Source organism: Giraffa tippelskirchi, chromosome 8 (genome assembly GCF_054371585.1).
Source record: "Giraffa tippelskirchi isolate mGirTip1 chromosome 8, T2T-mGirTip1v1.2.pri, whole genome shotgun sequence".
NCBI lineage: Eukaryota > Metazoa > Chordata > Mammalia > Artiodactyla > Giraffidae > Giraffa > Giraffa tippelskirchi.
The window spans coordinates 9,498,958-9,526,208 of NC_137282.1; the positions used below are offsets into that span (position 1 = coordinate 9,498,958).

Sequence of the window (27,251 nt, forward strand, 5' to 3'; positions counted from 1 at the left end):
AGCATGGGGACAGCATCTTCCTTCTCAAACAACTTCACTTGCTTGCTCAAAGTTCTCCCAGTAGAGTTTGATTTATGTTTATTCGTATGTTCTAACATATGGTCACTTTTAAAATAAATGGCAAGAAGGGACACAGTGCCTAGTACAGAAAAGAGTTCAATGAATATGAGTTGAATGTATTGAAAAATCCCTAGTAGAAGTAGCTTATCGGATCCTTTCCAGGACAAATGGTTTTGTTTTTTAAGATTTTTTGATGTGGACCGTTTTTTAAAAAGTCTTTAATGAATTTGTTACTGAATTTGTTTCAGTATTTCTGTTACAATGTTTCTGTTTCATGTTTTGGTTTTCTGGTCATGGGGCCTGTGGGACCTTGGCTGACTGACCGGGATCAAATCCTAACTCTCTGCATCAGAAGGTGAGGTCTTAACCACTGGACCACCATGGAAGTCCCATAGGACACAGGTTTTAGTAAGTAGAGGAGGGAGAGGACAGGAGGATTTGAAGAGCAGGAGCAGGGATGGGAGACAAAGGTCCAGTTGAAAAGGACAGAGAATTAAGCACTCAAATCCCAGCTTTACAACTGCACGTGTTTATGGAAGGCAAGATCCGGAGGCCCGGAGGCTGACCACAGTCTTTGATAATGGCAGTAGCAGCATGATGGATGGGAAGATGAGCATGAGAGTGGGAACCTGCCTGGGGAAATCTCTCAGACCTGGCGAAAAAAGAGGTCTCTCCAGACTGGGGTGGGGAGTCCAGCCTGAAGCAGTTGAGTGAGTCCGGTGAGAGTGAGAGAGGGTTATGACGTACAACCTTTCCAAGTAGATTTGGATTTTGGAGAAACACCACGCTGTAAATTCATCTCAGGCATTTCAAATGCCTTCAATGCCGCAACAGCCCTGGCTGTCGATTAAGCCAGTGTTTATGGAGCAGCAGTTGTGTGTTGAGCACTGTTCCTTTGGCGTTCACATTTATTATCTCATTCGATCCTCACAAACCCCGTATGGGAAGTTTTATTATTATTCTCCTTTTATAGGAGATTAGTCTCTGGGAGGTCCTTGTTCAAAGTCACCTAGTTAGCAAGGGAGAGAAACTGGGCTTTTTGAATCCAAGTTTTTACACTGGGTTATATCACAACCTTCCTTTCTTAAAAAGAGAAATTACACATGCAGATACATCCTGGGTTAACTAACATTTTCTAAGATACAGCATCTCTTCCTAAATAAATGGAAAGTAACCTCCAGGTCCATCTTATTTCCTGAAAAGAACCTTGCTCTTGACAACACAGTTTTACTGCAGTAACATTTAACCTGGTGATGACTTTCTTTTAGAGTCTCTTCTGCAAATCCACGTCTTTCCCATTCAGAGATAAGACTGTATGTTGCCCACAACAAATTGCACACCTTTTACAAACATCCAGGCTATACTTAATCCATCCTCCACCATGTAACAACTCATAACAGCCTAACTACCCAAACAGTCCAACAAAACAAAATTACAAAACGTCCGATATTTGACTTATGGTTATATTTTAAATTGACATGTCAGAAGTACAATTCTGTACCTTTCTTACGATCCTTTCCTGTTAGAATACGCTTATCCTCCATTATTCTTTCAAGGAAACAAAACATTTTTTTTCCTTTTCTTTTTCTTGAATTTTTTTTTCTTTTAATTTTTTATTTTGTGTTGGGGTATGTATAGCCGATTAACAAATAACATGACAGTTTCAGGTGAACAACATAGGGACCCAGCCATGCATACACATGGACACCTAGGTACCTATGTATGAAACAGAACATTTTCTCTCTCTCCCTTGGGCTTCTCCAAGACCTTTGGTGGAGACCCTTGCCCTCAAAGCTTGCGTGCATCCATTCTTGCATTCATTCATGCAGTCAGTAAACATCTCTCATTCATTCTTTCAATGTGTATTTATTGAGCATCTGCTGTGTGCTGAGCACTTTCCTCATCAGCGATGAACCCTTGCTGGTTGTGGGCCAACCCCTGTGCTCAGCTCTCTGGACACAGAGGTGTTACGTTGGACGCCTCGACGGTGAGGAGCCCGTGCAGGGTAGTGGGAGGTGTGATGGCATCACGGCTGCGGTGCCATGGACACATGTGAGTGTTTACTTCGCTAAGATTAGCGGTGCTATGATTAGTTATAATATGCAATATACTATTTTTATATATGATGGATCATTTTACCCAGGGGTCATAAGACACCTTGGAGAGGATGCATCTGATAAAAAGGAGGCTTTCGCCCCATGGCTGTTGTGAGGGGACCAGAGGCTGAGAGAGGGTTAAACGTGCAGGAATATTCCTGGGGGAACAGCTGTGAGAGGAACTGTGGGGTGATCCAGGAGAAACTGGGGAAGTTGTTGGACCTCCCGGCTGATCTAGGGTGAAGGAAAGAGTGAGGGAAGACGGTAGAAGTGACCCAGATTCCTGTCATCCAAGGAAAGCATCGGAAGACAGAGAGAGGCTGCCTCGGGGCTTCCTGCCTTCGGGGCAAGGATTGGCCTCAACATATTGGCTGCCCTCTGTCTTGGTCTGGGAGGGACAGCCCTCAGTTGTGGTCTGGGAGAAGCTATCAGAGCTCTGTACTCGGGCCCCGTGGTCTGAGGCCACCCTCCCCGTGGGTGGCAGGTCCCTGGGACACGTTCTCGGGATCTCTGTAGTGGCTGTGAGGCCAGATGTCCAGACTGACAGGGCTGATGAAGCAAAGTGTTTGCTTAAAGCAGTTTGGTACCTTTTAGGAGATTTCCAAGGTCCATCTGGCTCATGTGCATTTTAATGGGGAAATGAAGAAGGATGAAGGGCAGATGTTAAGAAATACCGGGTTGGCCTAAAAGTTCATTTTGAGTTTTTCATAGCATCATACAAAAAAACCCAAATGAACTTTTTGGCCAACCCAATAATAAGCAGAGATGTTCAGTAGCTCAATCACAGAGTCTAATGTGTACATCTAAGGGGTTTAGGCAGGGAGGAGACATTGGAGACTTTTAGTTAGGGCATGTTAAGTCACTTCAGTCATGTCTGACTCTTTGCGACCCCATGGACTATAGCCCGCCAGGCTCCTCTGTTCATGGGATTCTCCAGGCAAGAAGACTGGAGTGGGTTGCCATGCTCTCCTCCAGGGGGTCTTCCCAACCCAGGGACGGAACTCGCATCACTTATCTCTTCTGCATTGATAGGCGGGTTCTTTATCACTGTTGCCACCTTGGAAGCCTTTTACATAGAGAAGCGTTCTAATAGGTTTTCTACCCTCTGAAATGAATCAGTAGATGGTTTGGAAGATAATAAGAAATAGGGAGAAGAGGTAGAACAGGGGATTCTCTGGCCATCGCAGTAACACCAGAAATGGAGAAGCTCGGAAAGGTGTGCAGAGATTAGAATTAGCATCACTCAGTCGCCAATTGTGTGTGAGGTGTCTCTGGATTTACAGATTTCTGGCTTGCACACTAGACAGTGGAGTCATCCTCTCAGCTATGGAGGGACTGCATATAGAGACACTGGTTTGGGAAAAACGAATGCTCTTTGGACAATGAGGCATTTTATTCAGTAGATCCCTCAGCACTGATTTACCCAGACCTGGGTTGATAACTCAATGCACGAGATGCACACTGGATTTGTGAGCTTTTCTTGCTTGGAAGGCATTTTAACAATCCCTGCAGGGTCAGCGGCCACCTCAAATCTTGTAAAGAGGGGAGTTTCGTGAGCTCCCTTCCCTTGCATCTTGGTATTGATTCTGACCTTTGTCTACTTAGCAGAAGTCAGTAAGCAGAACAGCAGCCATGAATTTCTCACCACGTGGATGAGGAACTTACCAGCCCGCCCCTGTCTGTCTTCCTCTGTCCTTTTGGAGAGCTGTATCCTTGCTCGCTCCAGGCAGGTGCAGGGGTGGGTGGAACCTGCAGACACTGGTCATGAGCACCCTCATCTCTGACAGTCAGTGATGGACGGATGGAAACCTGTGCTCCTGGACCCAGCAAGGCAGAAATCACCCACACAAATCACCAGAATCTCTAGTAAAAACAATGTGCTTTCATTCCAAACTTCATTTCTGTTCTTTAGGTTTCATGACATTCATTCCAGCAACATAAAGATTCCCAAGCAAAATTGCATGTATAAATCACACTGTCTCGGGGCAAAGGAGAAGAGAAAGAGAGATGATTCTGATTCTCTGGGGAATATGAAGAGGGTTTCAAAATAGCATTTTTAAAGCACTTACCTGTCCCAGGAGGTGTCTGAGTACTTTTGTTACAGAGTCCGTGCTCCATCTGCTCACCTCACGGTGGGCCAATAAATCTGGAGACTAGGTGTCGAGACAGGGAATAAAGACTTTATTCGGAAAGCCAGCAGACCGAGAAGATGACGAAATGGTCATCTACAGAACTACATCTGGCTCCTACAGAACCATCTTGCTAGGATCTGGATGTTAACTTATTTTATGGAACAAAGAAGGAGGGAGCTGAAGAGGTAAAGTTGAAAGGCCAGAAGTTGTTGCAGAAATCTACGGTTTGGACCAGACTCTGGGAGGGCATGTATTAATTTTTTCTTTCCTACAGCCATTCACAAGTGGATCTGATCAGGATGTTTCCTGTGACCTAAACAAAGGCATCTGAGGTTAATGCTTAGTCATGGGAAGCAGGGTTCCCAGAGATGGGCCATTATGAACTCTTTAAGTTATAGGCAATATTCCTTTAGTGACTAACCTGTAGAAAACGTGATAGAATACAAAGATTCAAGTGAAATAAACAGATGCAATATGGAGTCAGATTTATTCTTCCCTATTGCACTTTGTATCATTTTTCCTTCATCTTCCCTGTCCTCCTTCCTCTCAACTTCCTTTTTAAAACAAAAAAAAAACATTACTGGAGTATAGTTGGCTTTATACAGTGCTGTGTTAGTTTCTGTTGTACAGCAAGGTGAATCAGCTATACATACACATGTATTCCCTCCTTTTTGGATTTCCTTCCCCCTTAGGTAACCACAGACCATTGAGTAGAGTTCCATATGCTATACAGCCAGTTCTCATTAGTTATCTATTTTATACATCAGTTTGGAGAAGGCAATGGCAAACCCACTCCAGTACTCTTGCCTGGAAAATCCCATGGACAGAGGAGCCTGGTAGGCTGCAGTCCATGGGGTCGCGAAGAGTCAGACATGACTGAGCGAATTCACTTTCAATTTTCACTTTCATGCATTGGAGAAGGAAACGGCAACCCACTCCAGTGTTCTTGCCTGGAGAATCCCATGGACGGGGGAGCCTGGTGGGCTGCTGTCTGTGGGGTCACACAGAGTCGGACACGACTGAAGCGACTTAGCAGCAGCAGCAGCATACATCAGTTGCTTCAGTCCCTCAGTTGTGTCCAACTGTTTGTGACCCCATGAACAGCAGCACGCCAGGCTTCCCTGTCCATCACCAACTCCTGGAGCATGTTCAAGCTCATGTCCATCAAGTCGGTGATGCCATTCAACCATCTCATCCTCTGTCGTCCCCTTCTCCTCCTGCTTCAATTTTTCGCAGTATCAGAATCTTTTCCAGTGAGTCAGTTCTTTGCATCAGGTGGCCAAAGTATTGGAGCTTCATCCTCAGCATCAGTGCTTCCAATGAATATTCAGGACTGATTTCCTTTAGGATGGACTGGTTTGATTTTGTACTCCAAGGATATCTCAAGAGTCTTCTCCAACACCACAGTTCAAAAGCATCAATTCTTCAGTGCTCAGCTTTCTTTATGGTCCAACTCTCATATCCATACGTGACTACTGGAAAAACCATAGCTTTGACTATACAGACCTGTGTTGGTAAAGTAGTATCTCTGCTTTTTAATATGCTGTCTAGATTTGTCACAGCTTTTCTTCCAAGAAGCAAGCATCTTTTAATTCCTGGCCGCAGTTACCATCTGCAGTGATTTTATACATAGTAGTGTATTTATGTCAATCCCAATCTCCCAATTCGTCCCACCCCTCCTTCCTCCCTTGGTGTCCATAGATTTGTTGTCTATATCTGTGTCTCTATTTCTGCTTTGCAAATAGATTCCTCTGTACCATTTTTCTAGATTACACATGTATGTGTTAATATGCATTTTTGTTTTTCTGACTTATTTCACTCAGTATGGCAGTTTCTAGGTCCATCCCTGTCTCTGCAAATGGCACAGTTTTCTTTTTATGGCTGAATAATATTCCCACTGTATATGTGTATATATACACACACACACACATATATATATATATATATACATATATATATGTATGTACCACAGCTTCTTTATCCATCCCTGTTGGTGGACTTTGAGGTTGCTTCTGTGTCCTGGTTATTGTAAACAGTGCTGCGGTGAATATTACAGTGCATGTAGCTTTTGAAACTATGGTTTTCTCTGGCTATATGCCCAGGAGTGGGATTGCTGGGTTATAGCTCCATACTGCTTTCCATAGTGGCTGTATCATTTCCCCAAAGTAGACATACAGACGGCCAAGAGGCACATGAAAAGATGTGCATCATCACTAATTACCAGAGGAACGCAAATCAAAACTAAAATGAGGTATCACCTCACATCGGTCAGAATGGCCATCACCCAAAAATCTGCAAACAGTAAATGCTGGAGAGGGTGTGGAGAAAAGGAACCCTGTTGCACTGTTGGTGGGAATGTGAATTCATACAGTCCCTCTCCTCCTTCTGTCTTCATCTTCTTTAAATTCACTAAATCCTAAGGATGAGGTCACTCCTAGGTCCGGAGCACAAGGACGGGTTTCCATCTTTCTCACCATGGAAGTCTGTGAGGCCCTGCACCCCCCTCACTGGCCTGCCTCCAGCTCTCTCATTCTCGCCCTTGCTTCTCACCCCCTTCCCTCAGCTCCAGACCCGCTCACCTCCTTACTCCCCAGACACCTCCACAGAGCACTGTCTCAGGCCTGTTGCCCTTGCCCATCCCTGCTGCTCGACAAGCATGGCAATTTCCCCGCACGTGGGAATGGCCAATCCCCTGGCCACTCTTAACATTCCTAACTCCAATTCGTGCTTTGCTTTCTTCTTCTTCATGGTCTCTATTGCCTCCATTATACCATATAATTCACTTATTTTCATCCACCTGCCTCCATTATACCATATAATTCACTTATTTTCATCCACCGCCAGCCTCTCCTTACCAAAATAAAAGGCAAAGATTTTTGCCACTTTGATTTCCTGCTGTGTCCTCAAGCACATTGCAACAACGCCTGGCTCTAAAAGGGCAACTGTTAAAATTCCCGTCCATATTCATACTCATCAGCTACTAAATATTAATTATTAATAGTAATTAATGGATATTCATAGGATGGGGCTGAGAAAGCAGGAACAGTTTCCCCAAGTCACCTATTTAGGAAAATGGCAAAGCTGAGAGTCAAACCCAGATCAGTGTCTGGCTCAAGATCAATGACCTTTTCACTACTCGCTGCTTTCCTTTCTCTCTGAATAGCCAGCTCCATACCTTCCTATATTCAGGGAGTGGTTTCTGCACAAGAGGTCCTGCTATCTAGGCTGTGTGTTAGTCAGGGATCTGATGGAGAGAAGCCAGGAAAGGAGAGAAGGGTGATCAGCAGCCAGCCTGCAGTGGTTTGTGTGCTTCCAGGAGTTCAACGCAGGTGCCCCGGGAGACTGCTGGAAACCTGCCCGACACCCAGGCTGGATTGCCACACCTAGACCCTGGGAAAACCAGTGCCACGTGCGAGCCAGCCAAGGGTTCCTCTTTGACTGCGGGCACAGATGTCTAACTGGAGTTTGCTGTTTATTCACATAAGCTGCTTTGCCATTCGGAAAGAGGAATTAATCAAAATACTTCAAATGATGCACCTTGAGAAAGGTCACCCCTTTATCATGATTGCATTTCCATATTTGTTCCCTGTTAGTCTGCTCTGTGTGTGTGTGTGTGTGATGCTTTAAAAACATCGTGGTCTGCTCAGACCTACCCCTGGTGGTGGGATGTGTTGAAATCTGTTCGCAGGACATGGTGGAAGTATCATCGAGCTGTATTTAGGTGCAGTTTGATGGACTGCACATGGCCTACATTTCTGTCGCATCTGTTTGAGCGGAGTGCTTCCTGGCCCTTGCAGCTCACAGGGAGCCTTGGAGAGCCACACTGGGCTCCTTCTCCCCGTTTCCTTACCTGCCAGTCACCAAGGAGTAAAGGTCACGGGCTAGAAGCATGTAATTATGCCGCCCCAGGAACTGGTGCTCTCCCCTGGAGACCATTAGAATGTGATTCATTTTTTCACTCTTTCTTCTCAAGTATTAACAAAGTCAACAGAAAAGGCTTTTCTTCCCCACCAGGACTTGCCAGCCCTGGATGAGAGCAGTCAGCATGAATTTTAATCAGAGAGTCTGTTTTCCAGCCCTGGATTTGCCATAATCAATTTCTTTTTGTCTATTAATTGAAAGTGAATATCTGTAGGGTTTGGGAACGGATGGATCTGGCCACCTGGGAGCCCGCTGGCTCACATTCAGGGCTGAGAAGGCGCGCGCCTCACCATAGAGGCCAAGCTTATGTAAGAGATCCGTTAGAAGACGGTGTGTCTCTTGTTAAAGCGATTCACTCTGTGGCTCTTTAAATAGGTCAGCCAGTGCTGTAAATTAATTTACACAAAAAGGACTCACCTTTTCTCCTTATTTATTTTTATTCTTTTAGAGATGAATCTATGTAGGGGGTGAGGTGCCTAGGATCTCCTTACCCGAATCTTTCTTTTTACTGTGTCTTGGGAATTTCCAGCTACTCTACCCTGCTTACCTTTTCCGGGAGTTTGAATGTCACGATGCAAAGACCATGCCCACCTGGGTGACTCTGCCTGGGTTCTGTGACTCCCTTCTGTGTTAAGAAGCGCCCCGGAGGGATGGCGTTTGAATGGGGACATATAGATCTTTTTTGTTTGTTTGGCTGAGATTCAGTGAGGGCGTGTCAGTGTTTCCGAGGATTACTGGAACCAGAGCAAATCATTCCTTGGTTGTTCTTTTCTGACTTGATATTCTATAACATTTTTTCTCCCACTTACTGACTGTATTAGTTTTGTTGTTCCGTTGCTAAGTTGTGAGCGACCCCATGGACTGTAGCCCACCAGGCTCCTCTGTCCATGGGATTCTCCAGGCCAGAATACTGGCATGGGTTTCCATTCCCTTCTCCAGGGGATATTCCCAACCCAGGGATCAAACTGGGGTCTTCTGCATTGCAGGCAGATTTTTTTTACCATCTGAGCCACCAGGGAAGCCTCCAATTAATAATAGTTTGCTAGGACTGCTGTAACAAAGTGCCATAGAGTGGCTTCAACAACAGTGATTGATTGCCTCCAAGTTCGGGTGGCCAGATGTCCTAGATCAAGGTGTCACCAGGACCCTATGAAGGTGCTAGAAGAAGATCTGTTCCAGAACTCTCTCCTAGCTTCGGCTTGTTCCTTGGATTATGGCAGCATAATTTCAGTTTCCACATGGCATTCTCCCCATATCTGTGTCCAAATTTCCCCCTTTTCTAAGGAGGCTGGTCATACTGGAATTGAGGCCCTTCCTACTGCAGGGGTACCTTGTCTTAACTTATTACACTTGCAATGAGTACTTGCAAATAAGGCCACATTCTAAGCTACTGGAGGTTAGAATTTCAACATACAAATTGTAAGGAGAGCAGGTGGGGGGCACAATTCCCTTCATAACACTGGCCATTAGTTATCTGTTTTTGCTTAATGAATCACCCCTAACCTTGGTGCCTTATAAGAATCCAGGCGTGGTTTACCTGGATTTTCCAAGGCTTCACTAGTGATGCATCAACTTCCACGTGGTTGTGGGCAGGATCTAACTGCTTGTGAATTGTTGAGATAGAGATTTCTATTCCTCTCTAAATACTGACCAGAGGCATTTCTGGGCATGAGCAGCTCATAACCATCTGAATAAGAAAGCAAGAGGATGAGGGAGCTTGTGAGAGGAAATGGAAACCACAGTCTTTTCATAGCCTAGTCTTGCAGGAATACTGTACGTGTCTTATATGCTGGGCTTCCCTGATGGCTCAGCAGTAAAGAACCTGCCTGCAATGCAGGATGACACAGGAGATGCAGGTTCGATCCCTGGGTCAGAAAGATCCCCTGAAGGAGGGCATAGCAACCCACTCCAGTATTATTGCCTGGAGAATCCCATGGACAGAGGAGCCTGATGGGCTACAGTCCATAGGATTGCAAAGACTTGGACACAACCGAACTGACTGACTGCACAGGCATGCTCATCCTATTTGCTAGAAACAAGGCGCCAGATTGAGCCCACACTCAAGGTCGGGGCATCATACACGGCATTGGTACCAGAAGGTAGGGACCTTTGGAAGCTGCTCTCCATGGTCTGTTCTCTGAGTCATCCTCCTTTTTCATGAAATCTAACTTCCCGGGTAGTTCAGGTGGCAAAGAACCTGCCTGTTATTCGGGACACCTGGGTTCAATACCTGGTTAGGGAACATCCCTTGGAGAAGGGCATTGCAAACCAGTCCAGTACTCTTGCCTTGAGCATTCCATGGACAGAGGAGCCTGGTGGGCTATAGTCTATGGACTTGCAAAGAGTTGGACATGACTGAGCAGCTAACACACACACACACACACACGATGCATGCTTGCCCCTGAATAGTTTTCTTGGCCAGCTTCTTACCGATAGAATTTCTGGGTTCTGATGGCCCCTTCTCATTTTGTACTGTGTCTACTTCTTTTAGTCCAAAATGACAGTATATCTGCTAATATCATTTTCTCAAAAATACAGGAATTTCTGTAAGTCTTATAGAGGTTCAGGAACTGAGGAGCCTCTTGATTAAAGTGAAAGAGGAGAGTGAAAAAGCTGGCTTAAAACTTAACATTCAAAAAACAAAGATCATGGCATCCAGTCCCATTATTTCATGGCACGTACATGAGGAAACAATGTAAACAGTGATGGACTTTATTTTCTTAGGCTCCAAAATCACTGCAGTTGGTGACTGCAGCCATGAAATTAAAAGATACTTGCTCCTTGGAAGAAAAGCTATGACCAACCTAGACAGCATGATAAAAAGCAGAGACGTTACTTTACTGACAAAGGTCCATCTAGTCAAAGCTGTGGTTTTTCCAGTAGTCATGTATGGGTGTGAGAGTTGGTCCATAAAACTGAGCACCGAAGAACTGATGCTTTTGAAATGTGGTGTTAGAGAAGACTCTTGAGAGTCCCTTGTATTACAAGGAGATCAAATCAGTCGATCCTGAAGGAAATCAACCCTGAATATTCATTGGAAGGACTGATGCTGAAGCTAAAGCTCCAATCCTTTGGTCACCTGATGCAAAGAACTGACTCACTGGAAGAGACCCTGATGCTAGGAAAGATTGAAGATGGGAGAAGAAGGGGATGACAGAGAATGAGATGGTTGGATGGCATCACTGACTCAATGGACATTAGTTTGAGCAGGCTCTGGGAGTTGGCGATGGACCGGGAAGTCTGGCATGCTGCAGTCCATGGGGTCACAAAGAGTCAGGTAGAACTGAGCAACTGAACTGAACTATAGTGGTTCATTGTACTAGAATAAAGTCACACAGACAAATCTCTCTGAGAAAAGTCTTTCTCTAGCTTTGGGTCCTATTGAGAAAACCATTGGGACAATCTGTAAGGCACACCTTCAGTCTCTTTTAAGGCTGCTGGGCTGGACCCAGTAACAGCTCATTCTTTGATCTTTTTGGAGTCTTAACCCAGTGTTATGCAGTCTCCTTCACCTCTGTCTCTGGGCCACATTTTTCTGACAGTGCTTAGGAATCATTTCTTTAAATTTTAGCATCTTTTTCTGTCCAGAGACACTGAGAATTTTCAAAGTCACCTCGTCTGGGCCTCTTTTCATTTAACAGTTGTCCCTTCAGTTCCTCACTCTCAGGGTTTCCCATAAGCAGCGAGATGAAGCCAGATGGCACCTTCAGCATCGCTGGAGAATCTCCTCTGCTCAGTCACCAAGTTCATTAGCGTTGGTCAAGACCACCTTGCGAGGGAGAAACTGTATTTTAGCACCCCTCCCGTGCATAACTGTGAAGTCTACCCCCACCCTCATGCCATCTCCCTGCTCTTCCCTTCCCCCTCTCTCCTGCTTCCTTTGCCCTTTGCAGCCCCTGGCTACTCAGGCCAAGGTTCCCAGCATCCCCAGTCTAACAGACATCTTGTTTCCAATAACTCAAGTCTGCTACATTCAAGTCCTTGGACACCGGAAATCCTTAGTGATAGAGATTCTTTATATAAACAAACAACTGATGATGGTATAGTTGGCTAATATTCCCACAGCACTGTATCAGTTAAAATGTATAAAATAGTCTTTAAGAAGCAGTAAAGTTACATTATTGCAAAGTTATAATTCTAATGATTTACATTTAAATAGCTTTTCCCACTCTATCATTTAAAAGAGCTTTTCATTAACTTACTTATTCCTCACAAATGTCCTATGCAGCAGATGTCTTTTCCTCAGTTTTAAGGTTTGGGAACTGGGGCTCAGAGAGGTCAAGTCATTTTTTATCAGTTACATGATGTAAAAAAAAAATTATTGGAGTGTAGTTGATTTGCAATGTTGTGCTAGTTTTAGGTGTACAGCAAAGTGAATCAGTTAATACATATATCAACCCTTTTTTATGTTCTTTTCCCGTATAGGCCCTTACAGAGTATTGAGTACAGTTCCCTGTGCTATACAGTAGCTCCTTATTAGTTATATATTTTACATATTATACTGGTTGTTCAGTCTCTGAACAAGAGTTGTCCTGTCCAATTCTTTGCAAACCCATGAACAGCAGCATGCCAGGCTCTGTCCTCTACTATCTCCTGATATTTGTTCAGATTCATATCCATTGAGTCAGTGATGCTATCTAGCCATCTCATCCTCTGCCACCCCCTTCTTTTGCCTTCAATCTTTCCCAGCATCAGAGTCTTTTCCAATAAGTCAGCTCCTTTCATCAAGTGGCCCAAGTATTAGAGCTTCAGCTTCAGCATCAGTCCTTCCAAAGAATATTCAGGACTGATTTCCTTTAGGATTGACTGGTTTGATCTCCTTGTAGTCCAAGGGACTCTCAAAAGTCTTCTCCAACACCACAGTTCAAAAGCATCAATTTTTCAGTGCTCAGCCTTCTTTATGGCCAACTCTCACATCTGTGCATGACTACTGGAAAAAACACAGCTTTGACTATATGCACCTTTGTTGGCAAAGTTATGACTCTGCTTTTTAATACAGTGCCTAGGTTTGTCATAGCTTTCCTTTCAAGAAACAAGTGTGTTTTAATCTCATGGCTGCAGTCATCATCTGCAGTGATTTGGGGGTCCCAGAAAATAACATGTGTCACTGCTTCCACTTTTCCCCCTTCTATTTGCCATGAAGTAATGAGACTGGATGCCATGATCGTATTATTTTTTTAATGTTGACTTTCAAGCCAGCTTTTTGACTCTCTTCTTCCACCCTCATCGAGAGGCTCTTTAGTTCTTCTTTACTTTCTGCCGTTAGAGTAGTATGTCTAAATATCTGAGTTTGTTGATATTTCTCCCAACAATGTTGATTCCAGCTTGTGATTCGTCCAGCCCAGCATATTGCATGATGTACTCTGCACAGAAGTTTAAAAAGTGGGGTGGCAATATACATCCTGTCTTCCTCTTTTCCCAATTTTGAACCAGTCAGTTATTCCATGTCCAGTTCTAACTATTGCTTCTTGACCAATGTACAGTAGTTTCTTAGGAGACAGGTAAGGTGGTCTGGTACTCTCAGCTCTTTAAGAATTTTCCACAGTTTGTTGTGATCCATACATTAAAGGCTTTCGAGTAGTCAATGAAGCGGAAGTAGATGTTTTTCTGAAACTCCCTTGCTTTCTCCATGATCCAACAAATGTTCACAATCTGATCTCTTGTTTCTCTGCCTTTTCTAAACCCAGCTGGTACATCTGGAAGTTCTCAGTTCACGTAATACTGAAGCCTAGCTTGAAGGATTTTTGAGCAGAGCCTTGCTAGCATGTGAAATGAGTGCGACTGTGCAGTAGTTTGAACGTTCTTTGACATTGCCCTTTTTTGAGATAGGAATGAAAGCTCACCTTTTCCAGTGTTGTGACCACTGCTGAGTTTTCCAGATTTGTTGACATATAGTCCTGTGTCTATGTCAATGCCAGTCTTTCAACTTATCCCTCCTTCCCCTTTGCCACCTGGTAACAATAGGTTTGTTTTCTACATCTGTAACACTATTTCTGTTTTGTAGATAAGTTCATTTGTGCCTTGTTTTTTTAGATTCCACATAAAAGTGACTTTATATTATATTTGTCTTTCTCTGTAGACTTACTTCACTCAGTATGACAATTTCTAAATCCATCTATGTTGTCGCAAATGCCATTATTTTGTTCTCTCTCTGAATAATATTCCATTGTATACACGTGCCACATCTTCACCATCCGCTCACCTGTTGATGGACATTTAGGTTGTTTCCAGTTCCTGGCTGTTGTAAATAGCATTTCTGTGAACATTAGGGTACATGTATCCACACCAACACATGTCCAGAAGTGGGATTGCTAGGTCGTATGAAGCTCTATTTTTAGCTTTTTTAGGAAACCTCCATACTCTTCTCCCTAGTGGCTGTCCCAGTTCACATTCCCATCAGCCGTGTAGGAGGGTTCCCTTCTCTCCACATCCTACAGTGTTTATTGTTTACCGATTGTTTGATAATGACCATTCTGACCAGCGTGAGATCACACCTCATTGTGGTTTGATTTGCATTTCTCTACTAGTTATTGATGATGAGCATTTTTTTCATGTGCTTTTTAGTCATCTGTATGTCTTCTTTGGAGAAATGTCTGTCTAGATCTTCTATTTAGAGTCTTTTAGAGTGAGGGATCAGGGTGAATATTTTTACCAGGATGGCCTCTAATTTTGTTGTCTCCGCATCACTGAGTTTTCGTCACCAGCACTGCAGGCACCACTGCCTTCTCTGTGCAGCGTGTGTTTTGCTTTGTTTTGGTCCAGACCTGGGTGCCCTGGAGGGGTGCTCCCAGAGTCCCCCAGAGGCTCTCCACGAGCTCGCGTTGGCTTTCCTGGTCCTCTTCTTCGGCTTGTCTGCACATGTATAAGCTAGAGTTTGGCTCCACTGGAAATGTCCTGACAGTTTCAGCAGTGAATTTGCGCATCTGCTGAAAGATTTGGCTGTCTTTGTAGCTGATGCCGATTAGCAAATAAACTCTGAGTGTGAAGGGAAAATAAATTGAAAAGGAAAGGAAAAAGTATAGAAGCCTCTGTATCTGTGGATTTGTCATTTTGGAGCCTGTGATCATTAAGATGGGGCTGACAGAAAACTGCTGAACTTGGAACTGGGTGACTTAAAGGGCTGCACCTATCTGCACCGTGGCAACCTTGGCCCGGCCACAGGATTCCAGCATGATGGAGGTGAAAGGGCCTAGAGAACCAGTCTGTCCACCTCTTGATTGAGCCGTTGAGAAAAGTGAGGCTTGGGGAAAGGAAGCTATATTTGCAGTGTAGATATTAAGTGCTAAATCCAGGCCCAGATCTTAATTTAATGTCCTTTCGGAGGTCACTAGTTCCATCATGCCATGGTTTGGTGTTTTGATAAGAATATAAGAATTGTCAAGTAACTTCTTATAAAAATTGCATTATTATGCTATTCCAGCAGGCAGGCTTGGGTACCAGAGTCCTCTGTGACCCCATGTTGCCTCCATCAGCATCCTTCTCTCCTTCTTCATCCTGGCTTCTCCCCTCCTGCAAGCTGGCCACGTACCATCCCACCGTCCCTCCCGGTTACCTGCTCAGCAACGTGCCTCACATGGCCTTGCTTCCCAATTTTTTATTTTTGTCTTTTGGGAGCTTTTTGTTTGTTAATTTATTTTATTGGGGTATAGTTTCTTTACAATGTTGTATTAGTTTCTGCTCTACAACAAAGTAAATCAGCTGTATGTGCACATATATCCCCTCTCTCTTGGACCCACTGAAGAAATGAACCTTAAATTTTATCTAATTTTAATTATTTTACGTTTAAATACCACATATTTATCCTGGGTACCACAGTGGGCAGTGTAGTCTAGATCGTTAAGCTTTCTGTTGGTGGTGGTGTTGCAGGAGGGAACGTTGCGAACCCATCAGATATTAGCCTTCCTCCTACTCCCAGGATCTTTATGTCACACTTCGTGGTTTCCCATGATCTTTCACTCCTCCAGAAACACAGACCCGGAGCTGCCCTTGGCTTCTATTGTAGAAAGCATGTTTCTCTTCAACACCCTGTCTCTGTTCCTGTCTATTACATAAGATACAGTTATTGACTTAGCTTAAAGCAGGGGCTCATGTAGCAGAGTAAGTAATACTAATACCAACAGTGGGAGCTTAGACATCATAAGAGAGGACATTTACTTATTGCTCCATGTGCACGAGGTACATAATACTTCCACATGTTAACTCATTTAGTCTTTTTTATTAAAAGAAGTTTTTAAATCGGTACATTTTTTTCCTTTTTAGGCTACACCATACAACATGTGGGAATCTTAGTTCCCCAGCCAGGGATCGAACCTATTCCCCTGTATTGGAAGCGTGGAGTCTTAACCGCTGAACCACCAGGGAATTCCCATCTCATGTAATCTTGAAGCAGCCCCACGAGCTCTATGCTATTATGAATATTATGTCGTTCCCATCTTACAGATCAGGAAACAGAGGCAAAGGCCATGGGTGTCATGAGCGTCAGGTCTGCGGTGTGAGGTCCAGCATGTGATGGGAGAGCTCTCTCTCTCATAATCACAGAGCTGCCTCGACCTTATGCACCACCGCAGAGAAGCTCCCAGCCTGCCCACAGTCCCTGCCTGGCGCCTGCCCCACACAGAGACGGGGCTGGGCTCTGCCCACTAAACCAGAAGCAGAGCCGGATCGGTTTGCTGCTGCGGCACTGCAGTATGCTTCTGGCACTGGTTGCCTGGAGGCTGCAAAACCTTCAGGAGGTGAGGATGTGATCTTCCATCAGACCACCCTCCCTGCAGATCCCACCTGCAAGCTTGGGGATCCCCAGGCTACCTGAGCTTCTGACCAGGTGTCTACAACTTCCAGGGCCCCTACCACTCCCTCAGGTTAGACAGTTCACTAGAAGAAACTGCACATCTCAAGATCTTATGATTACACTAGACTCATGATTACAGTTTAATTATAAAGCAGGGGTCCCCAGCCTCCAAGATCTAATGCCTGATCATGTGAAGTGGAGCTGATGTAATAATAATAGAAATACAGTGCACAATAAATGTAATGCCCTTGAATTATCCTGGAACCATCCCCCTCCACCCTGGTCTTCCATCAAACTGGTCCCTAGTGCCAAAAAGTTTGGGGAACTTTGTAAAGGATAGAAATCAGGACCAGACAAGATGCACCGAGTGAAGTCTGTATGCTCCCAGGTGCAGAGCCCTTGCGCCCTCTCGCTGTGGAATCAGGGGGCCCCACCCACCGTCCTGGCATCTGATGTGTTCACCAACAAGGAAGCTTGACTCAGCTTCAGTGTCCAGAGTTGTTATTGGGGCTTTTGCTCTTTTTCAGTGAGATGGACTGAATCATCTGCCACATCACTGACCTCAGTCTCCAGCCACCCTCCCTTCCCCTGGGGTCAGAGTAATGGCATTTGGCTGAAAGTCCCAACTCTCTAATCTCCTGGCTAGTCTATCTGGCATGGCCAGCCCCCACCCTGGAATTATCCTGGGACTCACCGGGCATCACCTTGTTAGCATACACTGTCAGGAAGTGAAAGTCGCTCAGTTGTGTCGGGCTCTTTGCTACCCCATGGACTACACAGTCCATGGAATTCTCCAGGCCAGGATACTGGAGTGGGTAGCTGTTTCCTTCTCCAACACTATCAGAGCCCACCGTGAATAACAAAGATACTCCTATCAGTTGGGAAATTCTAAGGGCTCAGAACCTCCACCCAAGAACCTGGGACCAAAAAACTGCTAAGTTTTTTATTAAGATCAAGGATAAGGACCTTTGAATTTCTAAATTTTAGTGGTTACTGGACACATTTATGCATGTTGCCTCATTTTTATTATCTACTAGTAATTTCTTTGGCAGATGCATGCATTGAGACTAAACAAAATTAAAAATGTGGTCCATGAATATCCAAGTAGTAGCAATTGGTGTTGGAGTTTAAAAACCACGTTTCCTAACTTTAAATCAAGTGTCCCTTGCATCTATAAGAAGAGGAGTAGAAGAAGATAAGAAGAGAGACAAGATGCTTTGAATTCTTAATTGTGTTTCTTATCTAAAAATGCAGGATGGAAGCAGACTTGGCCAAGATAGGTCAGGAAATGAGGAATGTGAGACTCTGAGAGTGAGGCTCCATCCCTAGGAGACAATTGATTCTCTCTCCAGTTTTTCTTCCCGGGTTTATTTGGAGAAGCTGATGCATCAATAAGGCCTGTGTCAGGCCTTATCCCAAGCACTGAAAATACAGAAACAGAGTCCTGGGCTTCTTTGCAGGGTGGACAGAAAGTAAATGAAAGTTGGCCATAGGATGTAGTTAGGAAAACAATAGTGGAGGGACTTCCCTGGTGGTCCAGTGGTTAGGAATCTGCCTTCCAATACAAAGGACATGGGTTCGATCCTTGGTTGGAGAACTAAGATCCCACGCGCTGCAGAGCAAAAGCCCACACACTGCAACTACTGAAGCCTGGGCACCGCTACTAGAGAGTCTGTGCGGAGCCACAAAAGATCCCCTTTGATGCGATGAAGATCCCACGTGCTGCAACTAAGACCCAACACAGCCAAATAAATAAATCAGCTGGTTAACTACTTTATTCCATCTGCAACCTTAATTAAAAAAAAAAAAGAGGAACACGCTTAGGATGGGTAGCTAATCAGGATGGAATTGGGGTAAGAGGGAGTCAGTAAAGAACTCCCGAGGGAGCCAAAGTAGGAGCTGGGGCTTAGAAACAGAGATTTACAAAGCCTACAGCGTATCAAGAAATGGTGCTGGAATCTCTTGCTTCAGACTGGGAGGCAGATGGGTCCTGGTGATGCCCTGAACCTAATGCTTTGCAGGATCCTTGCTCTGTTAGCATCTGCCTCAGCTATAGCTGGACCCCCAGCATCAGAGGAATGGGGGTGCGAGGGTAGCAGACCTCAGGAATGCTGAGGGTATATGGGGTGCTTTTCAGGGTCCCTGGAGTTTCTTATCTGTACTATGAGGACTTTGGACTTCCCTGGGGTCTCTTCTGCCTCTAACATCTTGTGATCTTGAAAAATGTTTTGCAAAGCAAATGAATAAAGTAAACAAGATTATAAAGAGAATATTTGCCTTCTTAAGGGAATAAATTGTTCTCAAACTCATCAGGAGCCTTCATTTGCATGTAAACAATGCAAATTCTGTATAAGCAGAGGAGGCTTATTTTCTTAGGTGTTTTGGTAAGTTAATTACAGATCGCTCTTTTCAATTTTGTTACTCTTAAGTATATTAGGAAGTGGAAGAGCTGCATTCATTTTAAATACTGTTTACTTCAGAATAGTCGCAGTTCCTTGAATGTTCAGAATATCTGCATTTTCTCTGAATTAGCCTGAATCTTCGTAAGTTATTTCCGTATTTAATGGATTATAAAATATACGAGATTTACTTTTCTAAGAAGGTTTGGAGAAGTTCCCCTTGCATAGCTCAGCTGAACCCCATCCACTCTCAATCCCTGTGGGTTGGCTCAGGACACCCAACAAAGTTCATGCAATCTGTTAGGATACAAAGCCCTATCTATCTCTTCTTTTAACTTCCAATGTCTTGTGGTCTTTCTGTATCTTTCTCCCCTTATAACTTTGAGTGCCCCTGTATCAATCAGACTACATAGACTTCCACTAATAATTAACACGTTGCAAATATTTTCTGTGTTTAGACAAGTTTTGAGGATTTGGCCATCATGGAGATAGCATCATGCACGGAACAACACTGTGTTCCTGGTCCTACTCTTTCTGCCTCACCTCCTTCCCCCTGCTCGCTTATCCTCTTTTTCTCCTCCCCTTTTCCCCACACCCCTCTTATTCCCTCCATTCACCCCTCACAGAAGCAAAGTACACTGCACCCCTCACCTTAGGTGTAGCAGCTTACCAGTCACTTTCTGTAGCTTGGACATTTTCTCGGGGTTCTATTCTCTGCTCCTGAGAGGCAGCTCCGAAGTTTCCAAATCCATTTATTATGTTACAAATTGTCAGGGTTATTTCCTGAAAGGATCAGTGAGCAAATATGCTTCTACTAGGCGGGATGAGAGCAGGTGATAAGCATGAGTTCCCTGGAGGAAGAAGGACACTGTAGCAGCATGTGGGAGCCTGGCAGGTTCGGAAACCTCAAGCAGGGCTCTGTGGCCAGGGTTTAGCGTGATCCTGAAGATGACCCCCCAAAAGATGGAGACGCAGGAGAAGGCAGTGAGCACATCACAGAGGACTTTTCCGGTAGGTGATGGGAACCTAGGGTTAGTACGCTTGCAGTGCGAGGAGGTAGCAGTGTGGTTGCAAAGCTTACCAGATAGAAGATCATGCAATGTCAAGGTCCGGAAATAGGGCAGGGGCAGGGGGTGCAGAGCAAATAACCCGTGGGAGAGCAAAACGAAGCCAGTCAGATTTACGGTTGATTGATTATGGGGTGAGGGAGAGAAAGAAACAGGTCAGGAAAAAATCTTGAATTTCTGCTCTGGATTCAAGTTAGAAAATGTAGGAAAAGAAAAAATAGAGATTGATGATGGAGAAATATCAATAACCTCAGATATGTGGATGACACCACCCTTATGGCAGAAAGTGAAGAAGAACTAAAGAGCCTCTTAATGAAGGTGAAAGAGGAGAGTGAAAAAGTTGACTTAAAGCTCAATGTTCAGAAAACTAAGATCATGGCATCTGGTCCCATCACTTCATGGGAAATAGATGGGGAAACAGTGTCAGACTTTATTTTTTTGGACTCCAGAATCACTGCTGATGGTGACTGCAGCCATGAAATTAAAAGACGCTTACTCCTTGGAAGGAAGGTTATGGCCAACCTAGATAACATATTTAAAAGCAGAGACATTACTTCGCCAACAAAAGTCCGTCTAGTCAAGGCTATGGTTTTTCCAGCGGTCATGTATGGATGTGAGAGTTGGACGGTGAAGAAAGCTGAGTGCCGAAGAATTGATGCTTTTGAACTGTGGTGTTGGAGCAGACTCTTGAGAGTCCCTTGGCCTGCAAGGAGATCCAATCAATCCATCCTAAAGGAGATCAATCCTGGGTGTTCATTGGAAGGACTGATGTTGAAGCTGAAACTCCAATACTTTGGCCACCTCATGCGAAGAGTTGACTCATTGGAAAAGACCCTAATGCTGGGTAGGATTGGGGGCGGGAGGAGAAGGGGATGACAGAGGATGAGATGGTTGGATGGCATCACCAACTCGATGGACATGGGTTTGGGTAGACTCCGGGAGTTGGTGATGGACAGAGAGGCCTGGCGTGCTGCAATTCCTGGGGTCGCAAAGAGTCGGACACGACTGAGCGACTGAACTGAACTGAACTGATGTTCGATTATGGAAATTAATTCAATTTGGTTTATTGTTGTCACTCTCTTAATACCTTGGGCAAAGATGGCAAGCCCTTGGAAGTCCTTTTTGGCACAAGCAGTAGGTTGAATAAGTTCAAAGTCAACGACTGTCCAGAAACATGTCTGTGGAAGATTTTGGAACATAACTCCTCATCTGATGAATCCTGGGCTTATCATTTCAGATAAGACACAGCTTAGAGCTTCATGGTTCATGTCACTGTAAACTGCTGCCTGGCTGTCAGAAACTGGGCTTAATCAGAGCTGAGGATGTTCTGTTTTGCTTTTTGATTGGTTTATCAAACAGTGTAAATTCAGCCTGGGAGTAATGATACATTTCATTTTTCCTTACTCACCACTTTAAACACACTTGGTCTGAACACTTTCTCTACTTCTGTCTCTCACCTTGATAATATCTAAGAAAGCTATGCACATTTCTGGTCATTTTCAATGGTAAGAACAGTTTAAATTCAGTATTTAAGACTCCTTTTCAGGTATTAAGTCTTTATCAGACAACATTACACTTCTGTCTCACAGCCCATTCAGAGCATCCTCACTCTCCGGACCTGTCAGGTCAGATGGGTGAACGGGGTGATTAGTGGAAAGAAAAGCTTTTTACCAACTGGTCCTGCACATGTGACTCTTCTCTGGCTGGGACTTTGAAATCCAAGACCTGTTTTTAAGGCCATCACATCTCTTTTTAGGGCTTCCTTGGTGGCTCAGACAACAGAGAATCCACCTTCAGTATAGGAGACTTGAGTTTGATCCCTGGGTCGGGAAGATCCCTTGGAGAAGGGAATGGCAACCCACTCCAGTATTCTGGCCCAGAGAATCCTATGGACAGAGGAGCCTGGTGGGCTATAGTCCATGGGGTTGCAAAGAGTTGGGTACGAGTGACTAAGCATTCACGTACACATCCCTTTTGGGGGCAGGAACTCCAACAGGACTGGGAATCGTGGAAGCCATACTGTGTACTGATGTGGAACCTTCTCTTGAAAATCAGAGATACCCATCACAAATTGTTCTAAGCCTTTCTTACTGCATTCTAAAATCCCAAGAAAAGTCCCAGTAACCTTTAATTGCAGGGTTTTATTTTTTAGATAATGAAAGAAAGATCACATTGTCCTCATTTTTACCATGATAAAAGTCGAAAATAAAGTGAGTTCTGTTTGATTGGTATGAATACAATGCAACTGAAATTGTCTCTTCAAACAGAATCACATTGAAGACTGAAAACAAAGACCATCCCTCCCCACAAATGGAAGCTATGTAATGAATTCTTTTTTTCCCCTATGCCTTTCTTCAATATTCTATTTAAGGAAATTTCTGAAAATACATGAATTATGCAGCTTATCTCTCAGATGAGAAAGAATTTTCTTCTTGGATTGGATGGCTGCATATTTATTAATAGCAGTAAAATTTTCCATGTTCTTTTGTATCAAATGGGATGCTGACTAAACTATGAAGAAGGCTTTCCAGCAATAATAACAGTAACGGCCGAATAATTATAAAAGCTGTATGGAATTGAAAGGCATTTTAATTTGTCATTACTTCTATGTGTTTAGGAAGGATCTGAATAATTATTCTGCCTATAAAAAGGAAGAGTGTACTACTTTTCCTCATTACGGATTATGTTCTTAGTGTAACACTTTTATTATAAGTTTAAAAAAAAAAGGAAAAACCGAAACCTCTCTTGTGGTTTCTTCTAACAATGTGATCAGGACTGAAGTCTGCTTAGCTGGGAATATGTTCGGTCTTCTTACCATTATGTGGACATACTGCACGTCAAACTCATTTTCATTTGAAAAGTGTTCATCTTTGCAGTTTTTAAAAACGCGATTAGACTTGTTTGCTTAGTGAGAACTTCCAACCTTTATGTCACATTAATTCAGAAAGGTGACAAGGACTGTAGAATTTCCTTAGGTCGTGACCGGATGGTAGCAGACGCTGAATGTGAGATTCTTTTTATAACAACTATTAAAAAGCATCTGTTGTTACCAGGGTCATTCCAAGGCAAAATTTCAAAGCTATTTTTACCACCCCACCCCCCCCAAATGCAAGTAGTCTGCATTTTCTTTTGGTGTGCATTATCCCAACAGCATTTAATTCTTATTCAGATCCTAACAGATCCTATGAATATTCAGATCTTATTCAGATCCTTATTCAGATTCTATGACAGCACTGTTTTTGGAAAATAAAATTTCAAGATATGCTGTGTGCTTCAAGGTGAGTGAAAGAATTTTCCTTTGTGGTGTGTGTGTTTTCATGTATCCGATTTCTGCTAAGATATTTCGATCTCAGTGTTGAACAGGAAAATCTACTCTAGCACATTGTCGCCCTCCCTCCTAAAATATAGCCTTAGGGTAAATGGCGATTGTTAGAAGATACCATTTGGCAGGCTGATTGCAGACGGAAGACACCTTCCTTGGTGTGAGAAAAATCCCTTTTGCATCTTGTCAACAAGCTCTTTCACCTTTGATTTTGATCTTTCCCAGGATTCAGCTCCCACCCTTGACAGCTGATGACTGTTCTGGTAACTTAGCCAAGCTTAGCCTCAGTGCTCTCACCTTTAAAATGGGGAGAAATGGCATTCACATTAAAGGTGGTTGAGGGGATTAAATTATAATGTAAAATGAGTGTGGGACTTCCCTGAGGGACCAGGGGTTAAGACTCTGGGCTTCTGCTGTAGGCCGTGGGGGTTAAGACTGGGCTTCTGCTGTAGGCCGTGGGGGTTAAGACTCTGGGCTTCTGCTGTAGGCCGTGGGGGTTAAGACTCTGGGCTTCTGCTGTAGGCCATGGGTGTTGCACCCCTGGCCCCCGGAGTTCCACATGCTGCCCCCACAATGCAGCTAATAATAATAATAATAAATGTGGAAATTTGTCACGTGGTAGGAATGTAATATATGGAGACATCTTTTTACCCCAAAGAACAAAGACTAAAAACCTGTTTAAAAATCAGTTATCTATTTGATTTCAGTCAATACTTTTTGAGAGTAAAACCAGAAGCAGTGTTATCCTATTTAACTGAAAATTCTGAATGAACTGAGAAGAGGACTTGTAATTCTTTGAAATCTAAATGCTATAAAATTATTCTTTCCTCCCAAAAGGAGGGCTTTGCAATGAGTGAAACCTGGATCTTACAGATGGGTGTCTGCAATACACCATACATAAGATTCAACTTATTATTTTCATTTTCATAAGAACTTTCAGAATGAATTTGGTGTCTGGATTGCCAATATAGAAATAGAGTTTTTCTTGTGCATACACAGAGGTGATATTGGTAATTGAATTAAGATATACACAGCTTATTGAAAACTTAAACAATTCATTCTATCAAATCATCCTTACTTTAATTTGACGGCTAAAGTGGTGTGGGGGGTGGGGAGAGCTTGAGAGATAAGGTGGGTGGGGAGAAGATTGAAAAATGTAATTATGAAAGAAGGTAAAACTGTGTTTCTTTCTGTCTCACAGCCTGAAGAATAAGTAGTGAGAGCATCAAACAAGAGATGAGAAAAAAGTCAGGATATTTCTGCCTTGGAGAAATGCTTACCAACCACCAGAGGAAGATTTGTTCATGAACAATGAACATTTTTCACAAGGATTCAGATTAACATAGGACTAATCTTAGTTTTGGGGAATGAATGAGCTTCCTTTCTTTCTTTCTTTCTTTTTTTTTTTTATTTTGAGGTAAGCTATGATATGTGGATGGATTTTGGAAAAATTCTTTCCTGATAATATATTTAGCACATGTTCTACATGATAATCCTATATCAAACAGCAGGAGCATCATTCAAACTTAAAGACAGTGGGGGAAAAAAAATCTCAGTTTCCAATTTATTCTCAGATTTCTTCAACATGTAGTTATTCTGTTAACTCCTTGCTGGTGGAAATGCAAACCAAGTCTATCAAGAAATAGACTTTATTTTTTCATCGTGTTGAACACAGTTGGTGCACAGAACCTGATGAATCACTATTAGCAGAAGATACATAATGGACACAAATTCTCATTTCGCTTTCAAAATAAGAGCCAGCTTTGCCATCCGATCACGAATAAGGAGGGTAAATCAAGGAGGAATACTCCTTTTTTTTTTCCTGATCATTCGAAGAACAGTTTCTCAAGGTTAAGCCAAGTCCTCTTTTGCAAGCTGCCAAAATAATAGCTTAGGAAAAGAATTAGTTTGCCTGCATGATGATCCTCTTAGGCAAAAATGTCTTAATAGCAGTTGACCTCGATGAAACGTTTTCCCAAAGGCATTCACAAAAAGAATGATCAGCCCCAGAATGAGAGGGAAATAAAAGAATGTTTTCATATGAAGTTGGCCTGAATTGTGGACTTTGATGTCGGCCGTGGAGGATTTGGGAAGAAGTGAGGGAATTCTGCACAAATGACCGCCTTGGACACTGAGGTCACCCATTCCTGCCTTTGTCACCCAAGTTCTCTTGCTGAGCTGAGATTCAGCCACTCTGGAGAGAATGCCTCTGGCCAGTATGGCAGACTGGAAAACCGTTCCTCTCTGAGGGGGAATGTCTCTGAGGTTGAAATCTCTAGGTTGAAATCTTCTCCATGGCAACTGGATTTGTAGTCCTGCAGGCTCACTGCAAAGCTGGGCATTTACACTCTAGCCTGAATGCTTCTTAGGGCCCTGACTGGGGTTGCCCTTTGTACATTGTGACCACAGGGAGTTGGTCTCCCCATGTCAGGGTTTTCTGGGTGTCTGTGATTTTTCCACAGAGACCTAAGACGGTTACAACTCGGCGAGCAATAAATGAAATGACTTAGGGATGCACAGTGTCTTTACAGAGGTGTTTGCGATTTGGCTCTGTTCTCTTGAGAAGGGTCCACTCAGGAGACACCAGGCTTGTCGGTCTCTGTGACTTCAGAGAGAGCCAGCCCCGCCAGTCACGCCAGCCACGGTCCGTCCCATGGGAAGGAAGGAGGCTTTGATAGGAAGAATCTATTTTTCTGTTTCGGAAAGCACACAACAGAGCTACTTCCCATGATGACTTTTCTTTGACTGTGTAAAATAAAGCTTTCTTTGTCAAGTCTGCTGTAAAATAAGCACTAAGTAAAAAAAAAGGAAAGAAAAAAAATCTTTGTTTCTGTTTGTGTTTAGAGTGTTTTTTTATTATTGTTGTTAATAACAATATAGACACACTTATGAATATAAATCTCGTGCTTTTCAGAGAGGCTGTGCCACACCCTTTATAGATATTAGATTATTTTAGAATTCCTTATCTAGATAACCACGGCTCCTTGATAATCTGTCAAGTCCAAGTAAACACCCTACCAGAGGTCTTGTGGTTTGTTTTCAAATTTCTTTATTTCTGTCCATGCGAATAAAAAGGAATGATCATTCCTGTGAACCATGGAGGTGACGTATTCTGCGATGGATGTGATTTCTATTTGGAGAAGTGTTGAATGGGAGCGTCTCAGCTAGGGAAGCTAGAGGCTTGTTGTTTTTGTCCCTTATTGGGTGAGAATGGTTCTCTTTCTTTAATTAGGTAATTTCTTACCTTCCAATTTCATGAGGAATGATGGGATTGAGATGTAAGGGAAGAATTTCAGCTCACCATACAAATTCTGGTGGAGAGGATGAGCCCTTGCAGACCTACTGCTCTGGAAGGACCATCTGATTACAGGGGAGATTTCAGAGAGAGAAGAGTCCAAAAATTTCCCTTAAAATCTCCATTCAGGGAACCAGGGGAGACCCCTATCTCTTTGAAAGAGTGAGAGTA

General features: G+C 43.5%; 1 protein-coding gene across 17 annotated transcripts in view; it reads left to right on the top strand.

The window, feature by feature from the left end:
- The window catches only part of ZMAT4 (zinc finger matrin-type 4), a 362,048-nt gene extending 335,442 nt beyond the window's left edge, over nucleotides 1–26,606 (top strand). For 15 of the 17 annotated variants that reach the window (XR_014061914.1, XR_014061915.1, XM_081519262.1 and 12 more), the window contains one exon: nucleotides 24,987–26,606. Coding sequence is in view for 9 of the 17 variants with exons in the window: in XM_081519262.1 (XP_081375388.1) it covers nucleotides 24,987–25,002 (16 nt within the window). In the remaining 8 variants the exon portion in view is untranslated. Of the gene's footprint in view, nucleotides 1–23,632; nucleotides 23,742–24,986 lie in introns of all 17 variants that reach the window. The other 2 variants (XR_014061916.1, XR_014061917.1) reach the window with 1 other exon arrangement.
- The last annotated feature ends 645 nt before the right edge of the window (nucleotides 26,607–27,251 follow it).